Genomic DNA, 18,088 nt, shown 5'->3' with positions numbered 1-18,088 from the left:
ATAGGGCTAGTTTAGACAAGCCAAAAAACACTTTTTTAGTTAAAAATCCAAACCCGGCCCGAAAAAGCCAGAAAAGCTCATTTTGATCCGACAAGCCTGTCACATTTGAAAAGGTTTGGGTATGGCATTTAATGCTAAGGCCCGCCCGGCCCGAATTTATGATCACCTATATTGTAAAAATAGCTAGGTGGTTCAGATAGTGTTTTAGATTAAATGAGGTATAAATGAGGCGGACTCAGGCAATCAGCCTGATTGACAAAATTTCGTCAATCAGTAGCTGATGTGGGCCATACACCGTCCTTTTTAGGAGTATTATATTGTATCGCCGGATTTTCGTAACAGTGGAAAATTGGCCATTAGTAACTGTAAAATTAACGGCGTCACATGAAGCTTTAACAGGGATTCGAACCCCTAGCCATAAAAACCTCATTCTTTACATCATCCCCTGTTTTTCTTCATCACCCAAAAAAAATAAAAAATGGCGGTTGAATTATATACAGAAAGTCCTTCAAGTAAAGGAATGAGTCCCATAATTTCATTCTCTCATGACCTTAAAAACTCATAAATTGTTCCAATTGAACCCTTAAAATCATATCTTCTCAATTACGATTTTGTGTAACTCGAAAAAGCTCTGATCAAGAACCTACATTAGCCGATAAATTATTTGTAAATGGAATAATTCTTCCAATTCAAATCAAAAAATAAAATATACCCACAATTTTAAAATCAAAATCATGAACAAGCTTACAGTGATTCAAGGTCGCCAAATTAGTTCACAGAAACCTGGTAATTCCCTGGACTAGATTTACGGGAATCGGTATCAAAATCTTCCCAATTGATTTGACAAAGAGCGGACTAGTTTAGGAGAAGGTAAAGTGAACTCACGAAAAACTAACGTCTTAACTCATGAAGCCGTTAGTAAACAAAAACCCATCAAGTTACCATTTATATAACTTCAGCATGAATTGACACATTTACCCCATACATAAATGTGTAAAAGACGAAAATACCAGCTGATTTACATGGGATGTAAATCAGGCTGATGGACTTAGAATTCCCCGGTATAAATGTAATTTCACATTAAAATGGAGTATTAGTTAAGGATGAAAAAGCTCCTATAAGCTTATTGAAAAAAAGAAGGTTGGCGTGGAATAAGCACTTTGAATCAACTCTCTACCAAATGCTCCTAATTACCTTAATTAGTGACTTGGTTAATTAGGTAATATGGGTCAAGCAAGTTAATGTTACCCCAATAATATAAGCTCTTTATCAAAACACCTCCACAGTAAAAGGAGAAATGGTAAAAGGGCACAAGATATATGTTTATTTAAAGCAATTCCCATAGCTACTTTTAGAAGGAAAAAGCTATACATCCTACTGTGTGGACATATTAGAAACTTGTCTTTATTTATAGCATCCCCTTTTTTAAAGAAACAAATCTTACTAGATCACACTACGTAAAGAATATTATATGTCCAACAAGCTAATACATACATTACGTACTAGTATAAATAAAGATGCGGAAGTGAATGAAAGCAGTTTAGTACGCAAGTCAATTAAAAGACTCATATCCTTTACTTTTATGAGTTGCTCTTAGACAAACACTAATATTTCATCATATTCCCCCCCCCCCCCCCCCCCAAAAAAAAAAATAAAAAATAAAAAATAAAAAAAATTGCTAGAAAAAAAAAAATGATCAACCAAGATGATGATGGTGGGATACTTTTCAAGGCTGCATTGAACGGCGATGTAAGCCATATTGAGGCAGCACGAAACGAGAAGATCGAAAATGGTATTGATTCTATTGAAGAGTATTTTCTGAGAAAAACCAAATTAGAAAAATACAATATTCTTCACATAGCAATCTTATATCAGAAAAATGATTTTATTAAAAAAGTTGTAGGGGGGTTATTGCCAAGATCAGTAACTGACAAGCTGATCTATCAGCCAGACAAAGACGGTGACACCCCTCTTCATGTTGCCGCAGAGGAGGGTAACACCGTGTTTTTCAAGCTGCTCCTCGAACACGAAGAGGGGCAGGAGGAGGTGAAGGTGTTGAAGCCAGCAGCGTCGGTGGGTTCTAGTTCGAGTTCCATTTTGAAGAACAAAGACGGCAACACACCCTTGCATGTTGCACTTATCAAACGCAATGTTGATGTTGCTAAATTGTTAGTGCAGCTGTATCCTGAGCTAGCTTGTGTCCCCAACAACGCTGATGACACCCCTCTTCATGTTGCCGCAGCGTTGAGCGACGATGCTAGCATTTTCGAGCAGCTCCTAGATGAAAATAAACGAATACAGCCAACGTGGGGGTCGAAGAATAAACAAGGAAACACACCGTTACATGTTGCAAGTATCAATGGCAGGTTTGAGGTTGCTAAATTGTTGCTTGAACAAGATCTTATGCTTGCTAAAGCTACCAACAATTCCGATGAGACGCCTCTCCATCTTGCAATTATCAAACACCAAATCATTGGTATAACTACTACTTCATCTCTTATCACTAATATATTGTTAGTACTACTTCATCTTTACATCACTTCTGTCCAATTCGTTTACATAGTCTTAAATTAGCTTATACCTTCCTCAAAGTGTGCTTGACAAAGTTTGATGTGTTTTAATAATATTAAAAATGGAAGAAGTACAAAAGTAGTGTTCAAGTTATAATAAAGAGATAGGGGAAAAAAGTCTATAATAGTTTTCAAACCCATAACGCCATATTTCCACGTCTAACTTAATGATCAACAAACTAACCCACTAATTACATTTAACTCCACATATATATTGAGCAAAATACTTAGCAACCTAGCTAACATACACATATCCTAAACATACTATAGGTTAGGAGCTACTTTGAATAATCAATATCCGTGGGCATTTAAACAGATAATATTTGCTAGGGGTGAAAAATGTTTTTCAAAAACCCTATCCGTGATCGATTAGAAATTAGGATACTCGATTAGATAATTTGTTATTAATTATGGTTATCGGGTATTGTATTCGTTTGAGATTCCGGTTACCCGATAATGATCTGATAAACAGTTTTTTTTTTTTTTTTTTTTTTTTTTTTTTTTTTTTTTTATATTACTTAAATGTATTTATCTAAAATCTAAATCATACTTTATTTCCTAATTACTTTAAGATTTCAAAAATCAGTAATATTATTAGTAAATTGGTCAACTATTAATTAGTGTTCAATGATATCATAATATCTAAATTATAACTCTTCATTATTGGATATTAATTATATCAAAACTAGTAGAAAAATATAATTTGGCACTGATTCAAAACCCCACTATGGCAACGATTTTGAATCGGTGGGCATTTAAAGGACGCCAAAAATAAATAAAAAATGCCACCGGTTTAAAACTATTGGCAATTCTTTAATTTGACACCAATTAACGGGTGGCAGTTCTTTAATAAAGAATTGGCACTAGTTAATTGGTGCCATTTATACAATAAAAAAATAAATTTTTTTTTCACTTAAAAATCAGGTTACACTTAAATATAATCATAATATACATAAATCACATATATATTCATCAATAAATTGTTAATTTACAATGAAAAAATCGTTCTTGAATCTCCAAAACTAAAACAAAATTTTAAATTAAGAAAAAAAATAAAATCCGCAAAATTAAAAAAAAAAAAAAAAAAAAAACTTCCTCCATTTTTTAAAAGTGTTATAGTTTGACCAGCGCATAGTTTTAGGCAATTTAATTGATTTAAATAAAATAAGAGGTAAGTGGGGTATTAGTTGGAGTATTAAAAAATTGAAAAAGAAAGATAATGGGGTTAATAATTTATTGAAAAGTAATGAATGTGAGAGGCGAGATATAATAAAAAATAAAAATAAAAAAAAAAAAAAAAATTAGTAGTGGGTTTTTGGGTGGGGACCATGAGATTAGAGAGATATAATATTTTAATGTAGTTTTTTTGCCAAAAAAGAAAGTGTAATATTTATTAAAACACGGCCGGATTTTGTAAGTGTAACACTTAAAAAACACGGAGGGAGTAATAATAATAATTCTGCACACAACCCACGACCCACCACCCACCTAAAACCACCCCACTACCCACCTAAAACCACCGAACCACCCCACCACTCACCTAAAACCACCGCCTCCGCAAATCACAACTCAAAAATTAACAAAATAGAAAAAATGAAAAAAAAAACACATGCCTTCATTCGACCACACAAAACTTTGAAATTGGGTTTACGAGGCCAAATTCGACCATGAAAACTCTAGATCTAGAGTTTTCATGGTCGAATTTGACCTGAAAACTAGAGCTGTCAATTCGGGTAAACGGGTTGAGTAAGAGTGGGTCGAGTCAACTCGGGTCGGGTCAATTCGGGTATAAGTCGTAACCTATGCGGGCCGGGTTGGGTCATGCTTGAGTCAGATCACGTCGGGTCATACATAATAGGATTTAGGTCGGGTCAATAACAAGTCAGGTTACAGTCGGGTTGGGTGAACAATAGGTCGGATTTAATTCGAATTTCCATGGGTTAAAACGGGTTAGGGTAATTCTCGGGTTCGAGTCGGGTTTGGTTTAATTCAATAATTTGCGGGTTAGAATCAGGTCGGGTATTCTTGGTTTGAGTCGGGTTCAGTTCAAGTCAATAATTTGCATGTTATAATCAGGTCGGGTCATTTCCAAGTCGGGTCATTCTCGGGTTCAAGTCAATAATTTGCGGGTTATAATCAAGTTGGATCATTTCCAAGTTGAATCATTCACGGGTTCAAGTTGTGTTATGTTCAAGTCAATTATTTGCGAGTTACAATCAGGTCGGGTCATTTCCAATTAAACCGGGTCATATTCGGGTTCAACTAATTATAAATAGATAATTATCATTTTTATCAAGCTAATTATTTACTCTGACTATAATATATATAGCAACATACTAGAAAACTATAGCTTATAATTTAGGAATATAATTATCTTCTTTGACCATACAACAAACATATACAGAGTACTATATTTAACTCTTAAATTTAGGGATGATGCTCCTTTCTTTTGCTGGTTTGAAGCGACTTGGTCTCCCTATACAAAATGCTTTGATCAACAATAATAAGGTGGTTTAAATTGAACTTAAGGTGATTTAAAATCGCATCAAGAACAATTTGGGTTGAATACTTTAATTTAGGTTGGGTAAATAACAAGTCGTGTTGATTTCGGGCCAGGTTAGTAACAGATCGGGTTGAATTTTTTGGTCGGGTTAGTAATAGGTCGGGTAAAATTTCGGTCGGATCAACAACAAATTGGGTTGGGATAATAACAAGTCGGGTTGATTTTGGGTCAGGTTTGTAACATGTCGGGTTGAATTTCGAGTCGGGTTAGTAACAAGCCGGGTTAGGAACGGGTCAGGTTGAATTCAGGTCAAGTTAGTAACAAGTCGGGTTAAATAGGGGTTTTCACAGGTTAAAACGGGTTTGGGTCAATTTCGGTAGAAGTCGTGTTCGGTTCAGGTCAATAATTTACGGGTTACATTCGGGTCGGGTCATCTTCAGGTCGGTTTATGTTCGAGTTCGAGTCTCACATAGTCGGGTCAACTCGGATCTAGGGTTGATTTCAGGTCGGGTTTGGGTCACCATTTATTCGGGTTCAAATGGGTCGGTTAATAATCGGGTTTGGGTCGGTATTTTGGGTTGGGTCAGCTTTTGACAGCTCTACTGAAAACCTTTGGTTTCATCACGAGAAGAGTGGAAAGTGCGAACATTAGCAGAGAGATGTTGTTGTTTATGTCGGTCTAGGTAGCGGCGGTGGTTAGTGGCGGTGATGGTGGTGGGCTTTGAGGGGAAAGAAGAGGAGGGCAATGATAGAGAAGGAGATCGTCGAGAGAGGAGAGAGAAGTGAGACGAGAGACGAGAGAGAGCGGAGAGAAGTGAGACGAGAGAGCATGAGAGAGAAGAATGAGAGGGGAGAGAGGAGAGAGGAGAGAGCTAGGGTTAGGGTTTATGAAGGGAGGGGCACAAAAGGGGGTGTTTTTTTTTAAATATGGCACGGGTTCAAACAGGTGCCAATTTTGTTTCCTTAAAATCCTGCCCATTTTTTCCCACCGGTTTTTAAAAACCGGTGGGCATTGCTCGACGCCTTATTGTAATTTTCTACTAGTGCGAGTATTCAATAACCGATCCGAAAATTCTGGTACCTAAGTTCAATATGCAACCTTATTAGTTCGGTTCATGAATATCATTTGCAGTGTTAAGGCTACCCAAATTGATAGTGATAATGATTCGAGTACCTGACCCGTGATCACCCCTACCATTTACCAAAATAAAATAATGATACACCTATAAAATGAGATAGTAAGAATTACCAATTAGCAATTTCCAATAGAAATAGAAATAGAGCACAAGGCAGTTTGGGCCATTAACCAAATTAATTTTGATCTCTGTAGTGAAAGAGAGTGAGAGGCAATTAATGGCCTGGAGTTATATGAATTAGAGGACAAAATTACTAAATTTTTTTATGTATAACAGCTTGTACCATGCTTGATGCCGCTGACAAAAAAGCAAAAAGAACATGTAGCTGTTTTTGTAAAGAACATACAACTGTTTGTAAAATATATACATATACATATACATATACACACACACACACACACACATATATATATATATATATATATATATATATATATATATATATATATATATATATATATATATATATATATATATATATATATATATTGCTGTTTTGTAAAAAAATCAAATTGTATGTTTTTTTTTATATCTAACGAACATTTTTAATATTAATATAGAACATGATATATATCCACAATAATTTTAAGACAAAATTCAAAGAATATTTCACAATAAGCAATGAACATTATATCACAAATAAAAGTACATTACACTATCAATTAAAAAACATGGACATATGTTATTTTCACTCTTTTTTTGTGCAAATATTGTTTTTTTTTTACTTTAGGTATATGTTCATCACATTTTAATAGTATGCTCTTTTAAATACAAATATATGTTCTGTACATTTGTATAATATGTTCTTTCCGTGAAATGTTGGTACGATGCAAGGTACCCATGCATGTAGGAACTACAAACTGCAAAATTACCGTTTTTTTTTTTTGAAAATAACCACTTTTTAAAAATCACTATTTGATTTTAATCACTTTATTATTTTTTTTAAAAAATTTAATTACCTTTAAAAAATTATAACTTTTACTACCATATAATGGTTTTCGTCAAGAAATAAAACTATTAGTGAGACCTACCTTTAAGGGTTTTTTTTTCTTTGCCATTTTATTTGGTCCTATAACGTTCAAATTGAGCTTGTAATCATCTATAAAACAACAAAATTGTCTAATTTTGTTTGCCAAGAAATGACTCGTTTTACGTATTATTTTTGAAAATTTTGATTTCTACCACCTCCAAAAAACGACTTATTTGTTTTTACCACCTACATAAAAAAAAAAAAAAGTTTTATTTTACCACCATATAAAAAAAAAGTTGGGTTTTACTACCAATCACCTCTAACTAACGGATTCCTTCTATAAATCTGTTAGTGGGGCGTACCATGTAAACGTGTCACCATATTATTGGGTAAATTTTTTTAAAAAATAATTAAAAAAAACCAGCCATTAATCGGCGATGGCTACCGCCGCCAATCCAGCTACCAGCCCACCACCGGACCTACTACTAGCCCTATCGTCGGATCGGCTATCAGCCCCACTGCCAAACCGCTACTAGCCCACCACCAATTCGCCTCAACGTAGCCACCGCACCAATAATTACCACCAATTCGCCTCAATGCAGCCACTGCACCACACAACGCTCCAACCACCACCGAATTTCGACCCCCTTTCCTCCAATTTCCGACATCAAAACCCAAGGCACCAAATTCCAACCACCCATAAAGTCCCCCTAATTCCGACCACTCTTAAAACCCTAGCCACCACCAAATTTTGCACTCCTAAAACCCTAGCCACCACCTAATTCCGACGAACTCCCAAATCTACACCGAATTCTGATCCCACCTTAGCCCCATACAAATTCCAACCTTCCGGAGTAAGTTGATTCCATTCTTGGTTGGTTGGCGCGTATGATCGGGGAAAATGAAGAGGAAACATCAATATGGTGGGTGCTACTAAGGATTCATGGACGGAATCTGTTAGTTGGTGGTAAAATCTAATTTTTGAAAATTTTGTTGGTGGTAAAATAAAACTTTTTTTTTTTTATGTAGGTGGTTAAAGCAAATAAGTCATTTTTTGGAGGTGGTAAAGTCAAATTTTCCATTATTTTTTTATTCGAGAAAATTACTTGCACTGGTTAAGGTTTTAAGGGTTATTTTTCTTTTAAGGATCCAAATAGAGTTCGTCGAAACTATCATAAAATCCCGTATCTGCCATTGGGCCCATTCTAGCTGGCCATATTGTGTGGCCAACATATAAATATCATGGATGATGTTAGTAGTTCAAATTGGGTTATATATATATTTCCTAAAATAGAATTAAGTTGGGAATTCAGGATAAAATCATGAGTAAATCGGTGTAATTATTGTTACTTTATCATTAATATTTTCTTTTTTAGCTTCTTATAAATAACCCTTAGGGCTATGTTTATATTATCAAGGTAATACTTAAGAGATGGATGATAATCTATAATTTTTCTTTTCAAGGTAAAAAAAAAAACAGAAGACATGATAAATTCAGAAACCTCGCCAATTTCTTGTATGGAGCTGCAACTTCAGAACGCCACAAAGAATGGTGACATAGGCTTCCTTAAGGACGCAATAGGCAAAGAAATAGAAAATGGCAACTATTTTCTGGGGCAGGATTCTAATGGAGATAACATTCTTCACATAGCTGTCCAATTTGAGCAAAAGGAATTTATAAAAGAAGTTACAGAAAAGAGGTCATTGCCGAGATCTATAATCAATAAGCTAACGAGTCAGAGGAACAAGGACGGTAACACTCCTCTTCATGTTGCGGCAATGGTGGGCAACGACCACATTTTCAAAATGCTTCTTCAATACGAAAATGGGCAGTATGACAGCAAGAATATTAATGCAAAGGGATGCACTCCGTTATATGTTGCACTTATCAATCACAATCTTCAAGTTGTTGTATCGTTTGTGCATAAGCATCCTGACCTGATAGAAGACAAGGTAGATAGTATTAGTGATACTAATACTAGTTTGATAGAATTGCTGGTGCGGAAAGATAGCAGTGTCGCGTGTTTGAAAGACAATGAAGGTTATACACCTCTGCATAGAGCGGCTTTCCTCACCCCAAGTGTTGGTGTGCGAGTTATTAGAATCATACTTAAACACTGCCCAGAGTCTGCATATGAGGTTGATAAAAATAATCGCAAAACCATCTTACACTTGATGGTTAATAGGATTCCTACCTACCAAAAAGGCAAAGAGCTGCTAGAAATTCCAAAAATGGTAGACCTTGTGTATTTTAGGGATAAACAAGGAAATATACCATTAGATTTAGCTTGGAAATTGAACTTTAAAATGCTGCGAGTTCTATTGAATGACTCATCGCAACCAAAAGCGAAAGCTGATGAATTTAGTTTCAAATCTTATGTTGAACAGCTAAGTGTTTTTGATAAGGTAAGCAATTTGCCATCATGCCTTATAACTTGCATTTTTTTATTATTATTATTTCTAATGTTTAAATCCAAAAGTGCATGGAATGATTGACTTAATTGTATCATTTAATTTGTATGATGCAGATGATGTTTGAGAAAAAGAAGAGGACACTCGAGGAATATGGAGTCGTAGAAGGGGTAAAAATCCAGTTTCTAAGAGAAAAATTCTCCAAGTTTGGAATGAATTTTCTATCATCAAGAGATTCCAAGGGAAGAAATGTGCTTCATAATTTGATGCAGTTAGAAAGGGCAAATACAATAATAGATGATGAACATCTTGATTTCGTCGAACTTGTTGTTGATAGCTACCCGCAACTTGTCTGTCAATTAGACTTTAAGAGAGACACTCCCCTTCATATTCTACTGAAAAATTCTAGTGATATCAAGATTCAACTAAGCAGTCGTATCCAACAATCACCTGGCAATCATGATTACAATACATTGCATAATTCACCCCTTCCGTTTAAGTTACTAAACCTATGTTCCAAGTACTTTCATGTAGCTAAAGATGATGGTATGGCAGATGAAAGAGAAGGAGATTGCCGTAGGTTTAAGTATGATCCGCCATGGTTAGTACAGAATGTGGAAGGAAATACACCTCTTCATGAAGCACTCAAAGCAAATCATATTTTACCACTTTTCTCAAAGGATATAATGAAAGATGGTTACACTATTGCTAGTTTGATTAACAAAAGTAAAGAGACACCTCTCCATCTTCTAGCTGGAAGTACCTGTAAGTATCATATTATTACTACATACTTGCATTGTTTTCCATGATTCTTACCTGGGACTTCCTAATTTTTTCTTTTTATAATATTATTTCTCTTAATTGTCGAAATTATATAATAGAGATGAGAAAGGAGAACATATTTAAGCAATTCATAAGTTATAAAGTGATTAATTTTAGCCTTAACATATAATGAATATTACAAGTAAAGTGAATACAACTAATTTAATTAAAATAATTTTACAAATATGCAACCTCTAACGTGGATTTATATAGTTACAAGTGACTGGTTTTACAAGTGATATAAAATTGTCCATTTTTATTTTATATAAGTGACTCTCTTCTTAGAGATTTTTTTTTTCACAAGGACTCTCTTCTTAGATTTAAAATTATTTTCAATGTCAAAAAAAAAAAAAAAAAAAAAAAAAAAGATTTAAAATTATTTTAGTATTTTTTTAAAAATATCTCTCCTCCTTTGATCTTAGCTAGCTACTAATTTGTCCTTCAATATAAAGTGACTCGTTTTATAAGTATCATTTAAATTGTTTCTCCCTCGACGTCCCTACTCCTACGTTCTTTATTATAAATTTTCTCTTATATCTCTTAATTATTTATGTAAGAGCTATTATATGACCATTTATATAATTCTCCCACAAATCTCACTACCATAATATTGTGAATCTGTTTATAAAAATTCTTCTAAAAACTACATGCGAAAACTGGTGTCACTTAAAAAATTAATGACGGATACTCTGTAATACTTATTAGGACTGTGATCATGCATAGATTTTTATTTATTTGATACGAAGTACTTTAATTCATAATATTAGTAGGCTAGGTTTAACCTATGTTTATTTCTCTGTACCGTATTTTGCATGCCTAATCGCACATGATGGATTCAGGGGAGTGGTCGAAAGAAGTGATAATCATAGTAGAAGGCTTGAATAAAGAGGCGGCGACCTCACAAGACAAGGATGGTCTAACCCCAATCATGAGAGCGGTTCAAGTTGGTCACATAAATACAGTTAAGATATTGGATCTTATTAACCAACAAGGGTCGACAAAGGTTGACAATAATGGCCAGACAATCTGGCACATGTTAGTAAATCAACCATCATCCAAGATGCGGGAACTTTTAGAAGATATTGAAACAAAACCTCACTTAATTGAGCTGTTAGAAAAGGTTGACAATAAGGGTAAAACACCATTGCATCTGGCGCTTGAATCTCGATACTTTACCCATGCACGTCTCTTTCTGCAGTGTTCACCACTTGATGATGGAAGGCCATTATCCAAGAAAATACTAGACCGGATATTGAAACTTCTAGAAATAAAAGATGGAGATGGTGTCACTCCCGGAGATCTATTAGCATCTATTCAAGACCTTCCACAACCTGTAAGCATACTTTTACTGTACTGTATTATCTTAGCCTAATAGTTACACTGAGTAGGGTTTTTTTTTTTTTTTTTTTTTGTCAGACTTATTAAGAATGATTTATCTTTTTCTAAAAACTCATTTTTTTTTAACAAAAAATTAATTCTGAAAATAAAAAATAAAATAAAATTTGAGAACACGTGCTGTAAGTGTTTTCAATATTATATATAATATTATATTATTAATTCATTATTTTTTTGTTATATGCTTACATGAAATATGTAAAGAATAATATGGAACAATTTCATATGATGTAGTTGGAGAAGCTTTTGAGTAGTTATCCAGATAAATTACGAGGTTACCGAAGCGTGTATGGTATTTCTACAAAGGAGATGAACGATTATGTGAACACAATGGGTGTAATAGCAGCACTTTTGGCGACGATATCATTCACAGCACGCAGCAGCATTCACTGTTCCTGGTGGAGTGATCCAAGAAGATAAAGATAAGAATGTTATAGGGAGTCCACTTCTTGTAGACGTGATAGCATTTCAGGCCTTTATGTTCTTTGACATATCGACAATGTGCCTATCAACAATGGTCTTATTTTGCCTTCTTTGGATCCTGGCTGCTGACACCAAACGCAACTCGGTGATGCTGATGGATTTTAGCATCTTGCTGCTCTTAATATCGTTCTACACAACTCTTTTGACTTTCATGACGGGAGTGTATGTCACAACCATTCATGTTAAGCCATGGATCGCTATATATACTTTGGTAATATGCACTACACTGTTATTACTCATGCACAAATATATCGTCATCGAGTATCTCGGACCAATTGGTTCAACCTTGTCTAATTCTGGTTCAAAGTTTTTCCGGCGTATCACAAAGCAGGAGAGCAAGGATAAGGAAGAAAAGTCTGGTGATGTGTCTCCAACACATACTCCGCCCACCGAAGCAGAAAAGTAGGGATCAGATTGACCATTGCATGTCTATTACTAATAATACATGTTATGTTACCTAGACTTTCTATATATTGGATTGTTTAAGCTTTATTTATTTATTTATTTGTTTGTTTTCTTTTTCTTTTTTTTTTTTTAGTGCAAAATTTGGATTGTATAAGCTTTTATTGCACAAGCTTGATTTTAAGCGTGTAGCATTTAATGAATAAATACATGTTGCATGCAGCATTTTTATATTGTAACTAGTTTTAAAAATATTTAATTTATATATGTAATATATATGTATGGCTTGGTAATTCGGTATTGTGCTTGTGGTCTTACACTTGGGCATTATTTGGTTTGATGTAAATATTATTGTAAAAATTTTTGGAGATAAATGCTTGAATTGTTATTCTTTGAAATTAAAACATTAATTAATATATATACATATAGCGGCGAAGTTTGCTAAGGTCATGGCCTGGTAGGGCACGTTTTAATTAACCACTTATGTTTAAGGTCCTATGTTTAAAGATGATCTAGTACTACTTATGCATTGAAAATTTTAAGGTACATGCAACTGTACCATGCTTGGTATAGGCAAAAACGCGGAATGAACATGTAGCTATTTTGTAAACAAAATACAACTGTTTTGTAAAGAACATAAACTATTTTGTAAAGAACATCCTGTTTTATGTTTTTTTTTTATTTTTTATATTTTTTTTTATTTTTTTTTTAAATTTAAAGAACAACTATAATATTAATAAAGGACATGATAATATTATATAATGAATATTATTTTAATATACCCACCATAATTTGAAGACAAAATTCAAAAAATATTTAACAATAAACAATGAGTTTTATGTCACAAATAAAAGTACATTATACTGATAATCAAATAACATGAACATATGTTCTTTTCATTCTCTTTTGGTGTATTTATGTTCTTTTCACTGAAGGGTATATGTTCATTGCATTTTAATAGTATGTTATATCTATTTTAGTTATATATATTTTTTTTTTAAACATACTTTAGTTATATGTTTATTACATTTTAATAGTATGTTCTTTTCATTATAATTAGATATTCTTCACTTTTCTATATTATGTTCTTTCATGCAAAACGGTTTTACGATGCAACATGCATAAATTCACTCAGATAAACCACTTATGTCTCTCCTTCTTCATAAGGAGAGTTTCTCCCATTCCATGTGTATGTTTCGTCTCTTTTTTATTGGCAAATAAGATTTTGATTTTTGGTTATATTTTTGAGCACCAAGTTGCTTAGCTTTATTTTCTTTGAATTAACGGCACTTGGATTCCCTTACTAAAGTGGTAGAAATAATGTTTTCCATCTTTATGCACACTCAATGCAATATATATACTTTGAAGACAAATGATATATGTTTATTAGCTTATACTTTATACTATAACTTCCCACACATTACACGATTTAAATTAACAAAATATAATGTGGTATTATTATTGTTATTGTTAAATTAAATTAGTTTGAGTTTAATAATTAATCTAAGCTAATTTAATAAATAGTAATGATCAAATGCTTAAATGAGACTAAAAGCTACTTAACATGATGGCCTGGTGATCTATGTGGAATTCTACAAATATATTATAATACTATTATTGTATGTATATTTGTATAATAGTTAGAGTTTGTTTAATATCGCTTTTATTGCACGCATAAAGTTAATCTATGGCTTTGGTTGCCTATATATTATGTGGTGGTGGCGGCGGTTATCGGGCGGTGGCGGTGTGGTACGTGGCAAATGAAGGCAAGTGTAGTGTAGTTAGCCTACCCTGCGATGTCTTCAACGAAAGGGTATACGGTTGCCAAACACATTTCAATTCTCCTAAAAATTTAAAATGTAAACATAAAAAAAATCCCACATTGCAAAGAAAGGGTACGTATATTGGGCTTTTTTTATGTTCCACATGTGGTCATTCAACATTAATCATCTTTTAATATTCTTTGCTGCAATTATAGTAATGGAATAATGGGTGAACATCATTCTTTATGTTTTTATTTGTAATAATGTACTTTAATAACCGTCAAACTAAAGATCTATGGAGTATAGTATAGTTTACACCTTTTTTTTTTTTTTAAGGGAAAGTATAGTTTACACCTTAAATAATCGTGAATGTTCCCTTTAGTTTTACATTTAGCAATAACCGTGGGAGTTGTTTTATTTTGGGGAAATTTTAGACTAAGGTTGGGGGTAATAGCAGAAAATCTTGCGTGGACTTAATCCACAATAATATTATTGTGGACCTAAGGTTTATACACACGTAACTGACATTACATTCAATATAGTGACCCCTAATTATATTATAGTAACTTTATTTTTAACATAGTAACCCTTTTTAAAACTTGTGTGACCCTTAATGATTTTATTAACTTAAAGTAAAATATTATGTTGAATAGTGACCTAATTTTAACATAGTGATCTTTATTATTCACTAAATTTTATTTCAATATAATAACTTTTTAATATAGTGATTTTTTTTAATTAATATAACAATTATATTGTCTCAAATATTAGTTGTCCACAATAAATTAGTGTGAACCAGGTTCATTTGAGAATTTGTAGTAATAGGAGGTCAAGGGTTTTACGGTTCTTTTTTTTTTTTTTTTTTGAGGGAAAAAAATGGAAAAAAATAAAATAAAATTAGTATTTGTAACGGACTATGTGTTGATGGTTACAAATATATATTTACAGAAAACAAAAGTATAGTAGTCGTATAAGTCAGTTAAATTGTTAGTTACAATAATAATTACTTGTAACCAACAAATCTTAGTCAGTTACGATTACGTGAGTTTTACAAGTTTTTGCCAATTATTTGTAACGGATTTTTTAAATGTTAGTTACAAATATATTAATTGTAACTAAAAAAAGTATTGTTGGTTACAAATAGGGGGTTACAAATGACGTTTTTTCTACTAGTGTGATTAGGTGGATCTGATTAAGAAGGAAATTAAATAAATAAGAACAAAAGTAGTGTATTTATTTACAATACTTGATGACGGATGACAAACTTGAATGGACAAATTAGGAAGAAATAAAGTTAAAACAATATTCAAGGGAAGGAAAGAGCATGAAAGTATTGTTACAATTTGTTTCATAAATAAGAAGATAAAACAAAAAAACTATTTGCCTAAGTGGTTAGAGGAAGTATACCTCAGATATCAGTGGCGGATATTCACATCTTTTCTTTTAGGGGCCGATAAATTCTAAGATTGAATGTACTTAGTATAAAAATAAGTCTTATTAAAATTAAATAAAGTTAGTATGATAAACATAAAAAAAATACATGTCTCCCGTATTTGTACTTTAAATATGGTAATAATTGGACATTCCACTATTCACACATCTTTTGTTGACCATTAATTGTAAATTGTACATGAGAAATACATAGTCATGTAAGAATTTATTAGATTAATCTATTTTCAAATTGTTTTCAAACCATTAGCATTTAGCAATGATGTCTCAATATACATATCTATAAATTATTGATTTAAATTTTTTTCTTGATTACTAATATAAAATTAATTGCACTAACGATTTATTAATGATGTGTAAGGTTACTTTCGTCAATTTAAGTTTGAGTACTCAAACTAAATAAATAAAATTTTAATTTTGTGCCAAAAAACATGTAAAGGAAATATATGAAATTATAATATGGTGACCTTTGCTGTCAATTGGCATGCAGTGGCCATGCATTATAGATTCTATTAATAACAAAAATTCTTAATTGCTTCAAGGGCCAAGCCCACACACACCCCTTCAAAGGTCCGCCATTGCCAGATATTGGGTATAAAACTTATGAGGATCAAGGTATGAGTAGGAGGTTTAGGGGCTAGCTGTTAATCGGGTTAGTTGGTCAGTCTGATTTAGCCCAATGACCATGGGGTGTTCTATATACTTCATATTTTTCTAAAAGTTCGACTCATTTGACATTTATAAGGTCTTTCCTATGCCATATTTTGTCGTTAATATCTTCAATTATATATGTATGGCCTTTTTTTTATGTCCCACATGTGGCCATTCAACATTCGTCATCTTTTAACATTCTTTGCTGCAATTAAAGTTATAGAATAATGTTTCCACATCACTCTTTATGCTTTTCTTTTTTACTACTACAAACTTAAACCGTCAAACAAAAAATTGATGGACTAGTATAGTAGTTTACACTTTTATACCTTAATAATCATGATTTGATATCCCTTCAATGTATACATATATCGACAAGTAATACTTCATTTAGTGATAAAGTGTGCAAGAAATATATCTCAAAATTAAAATCTCAATTAGGTTGTGGCTCGTGCTTGATATCATTTGTGTTAGAGGACCAACTCAACCAAAACCTTAAGCTGATGGTTGAGGCCCAGGAATATGTTTTATACTCTATCACTCTCCCTCACATGAAACGAATTAATTCCACTTTGAAGGAGGGTTGGATGAGATTCGAACCCGTGACCTTTGTGTCACGTTGGCTCTTAATATCATGTTAGATGATCAACTCAACCAAAAGCTTAAACCGATGGTTGAGGCCCAGGAATATGTTTTATACTCTATCAATTTGTAATGAAGCCATGAAGTCATTTTGTTACCAAATGCATATTTAGGGTCACATACACTTTGTACTTGTGCTCGCTCTTGCACAATGAAAACCAATATTGAATTACGTATATATTCCATAATAATTATAACAATTTAATACATTGCATAAAAGCTATATGAATCAAGATGTATCAAACATTTCACACAACTATCTTTCTTTATTTATCAGCAAATTATTAGGTTCCACTGAAATGAAATCTTCGAAAATTTCAAACCAGAACCACAAAAAGAAATGGGGTATAAACAATAGTAATTGTATTTATCTATATTAAATTATTGGGAAATTCTCACTGGTGAACTCAAACTTATTAAAATTACAAGTGGTGAACAATCTTAAATTTAATTATCATTGGTGAACCTTAATTAGAATGACTAAGTCATTGGTAACCTTAATTATAATATAAACTGATTATTTAACAACTATGGTTAACTTTTGGTGTAATTACTAATCTGCCCCTAAAAAATAAGCTTTCCCTCCAAAATTATTTCCCTAATTCCCTCCTAAACGTATCCCCCTATTTCTATTTATAATCAGTATCCCCAATTTCCCCCAATTCATATGAACCCTAATTTCGTGCTCTGTTCATTTCTCTTTCTCTGTCCAACGATTATCCTCAGGTTATACTGTTTTCGATGAGAAATTCTCGTGCGTCTACGACTGTGAAGGGTATCACCATGGATGATAGCATAGAGTGGGTGAAGCATACTCGATGCCACTGTTCACCTCCTCAATTTGCCTCTGTGATGATTTCAGAGACAACCAGAAACCCTCGAAGGCTGTT

At 33.0% G+C, this 18,088-nt stretch overlaps 2 protein-coding genes across 2 annotated transcripts; both read left to right on the top strand.

The window, feature by feature from the left end:
* The first annotated feature begins 1,647 nt into the window (after positions 1-1,647).
* On the top strand, positions 1,648-12,964 carry LOC145617645 (uncharacterized). Its single transcript, XM_081672371.1, has 5 exons — positions 1,648-2,476; positions 8,644-9,585; positions 9,708-10,356; positions 11,253-11,746; positions 12,043-12,964. Exons 1-5 carry the CDS (start codon positions 2,282-2,284, stop codon positions 12,226-12,228), a joined length of 2,466 nt encoding a protein of 821 aa, XP_081528497.1. The 5' UTR covers positions 1,648-2,281; the 3' UTR covers positions 12,229-12,964.
* LOC145625432 (uncharacterized) lies at positions 1,693-2,261 on the top strand. Its single transcript, XM_081678474.1, has 2 exons — positions 1,693-2,168; positions 2,243-2,261. Exons 1-2 carry the CDS (start codon positions 1,693-1,695, stop codon positions 2,259-2,261), a joined length of 495 nt encoding a protein of 164 aa, XP_081534600.1.
* Positions 12,965-18,088: the final 5,124 nt, after the last annotated feature.

This window comes from Chenopodium album, chromosome 3 (genome assembly GCF_948465745.1).
Source record: "Chenopodium album chromosome 3, dcCheAlbu1.1, whole genome shotgun sequence".
Lineage (NCBI taxonomy): Eukaryota > Viridiplantae > Streptophyta > Magnoliopsida > Caryophyllales > Amaranthaceae > Chenopodium > Chenopodium album.
The sequence above is the reverse complement of the archived record's forward strand: the minus strand, read 5'-3'. Positions and strand labels throughout refer to the sequence as shown.

Coding starts and splice junctions, on each gene's coding strand:
- LOC145617645 (XM_081672371.1), top strand. CDS start 2,282: ATGAAAATAAACGAATACAGCCAACGTGGGGGTCGAAGAATAAACAAG. Junction 2,477..8,643: donor TATCAAACACCAAATCATTG/GTATAACTACTA, acceptor TTTCTTTTCAAG/GTAAAAAAAAAAACAGAAGA. Junction 9,586..9,707: donor AGCTAAGTGTTTTTGATAAG/GTAAGCAATTTG, acceptor TGTATGATGCAG/ATGATGTTTGAGAAAAAGAA.
- LOC145625432 (XM_081678474.1), top strand. CDS start 1,693: ATGATCAACCAAGATGATGATGGTGGGATACTTTTCAAGGCTGCATTG.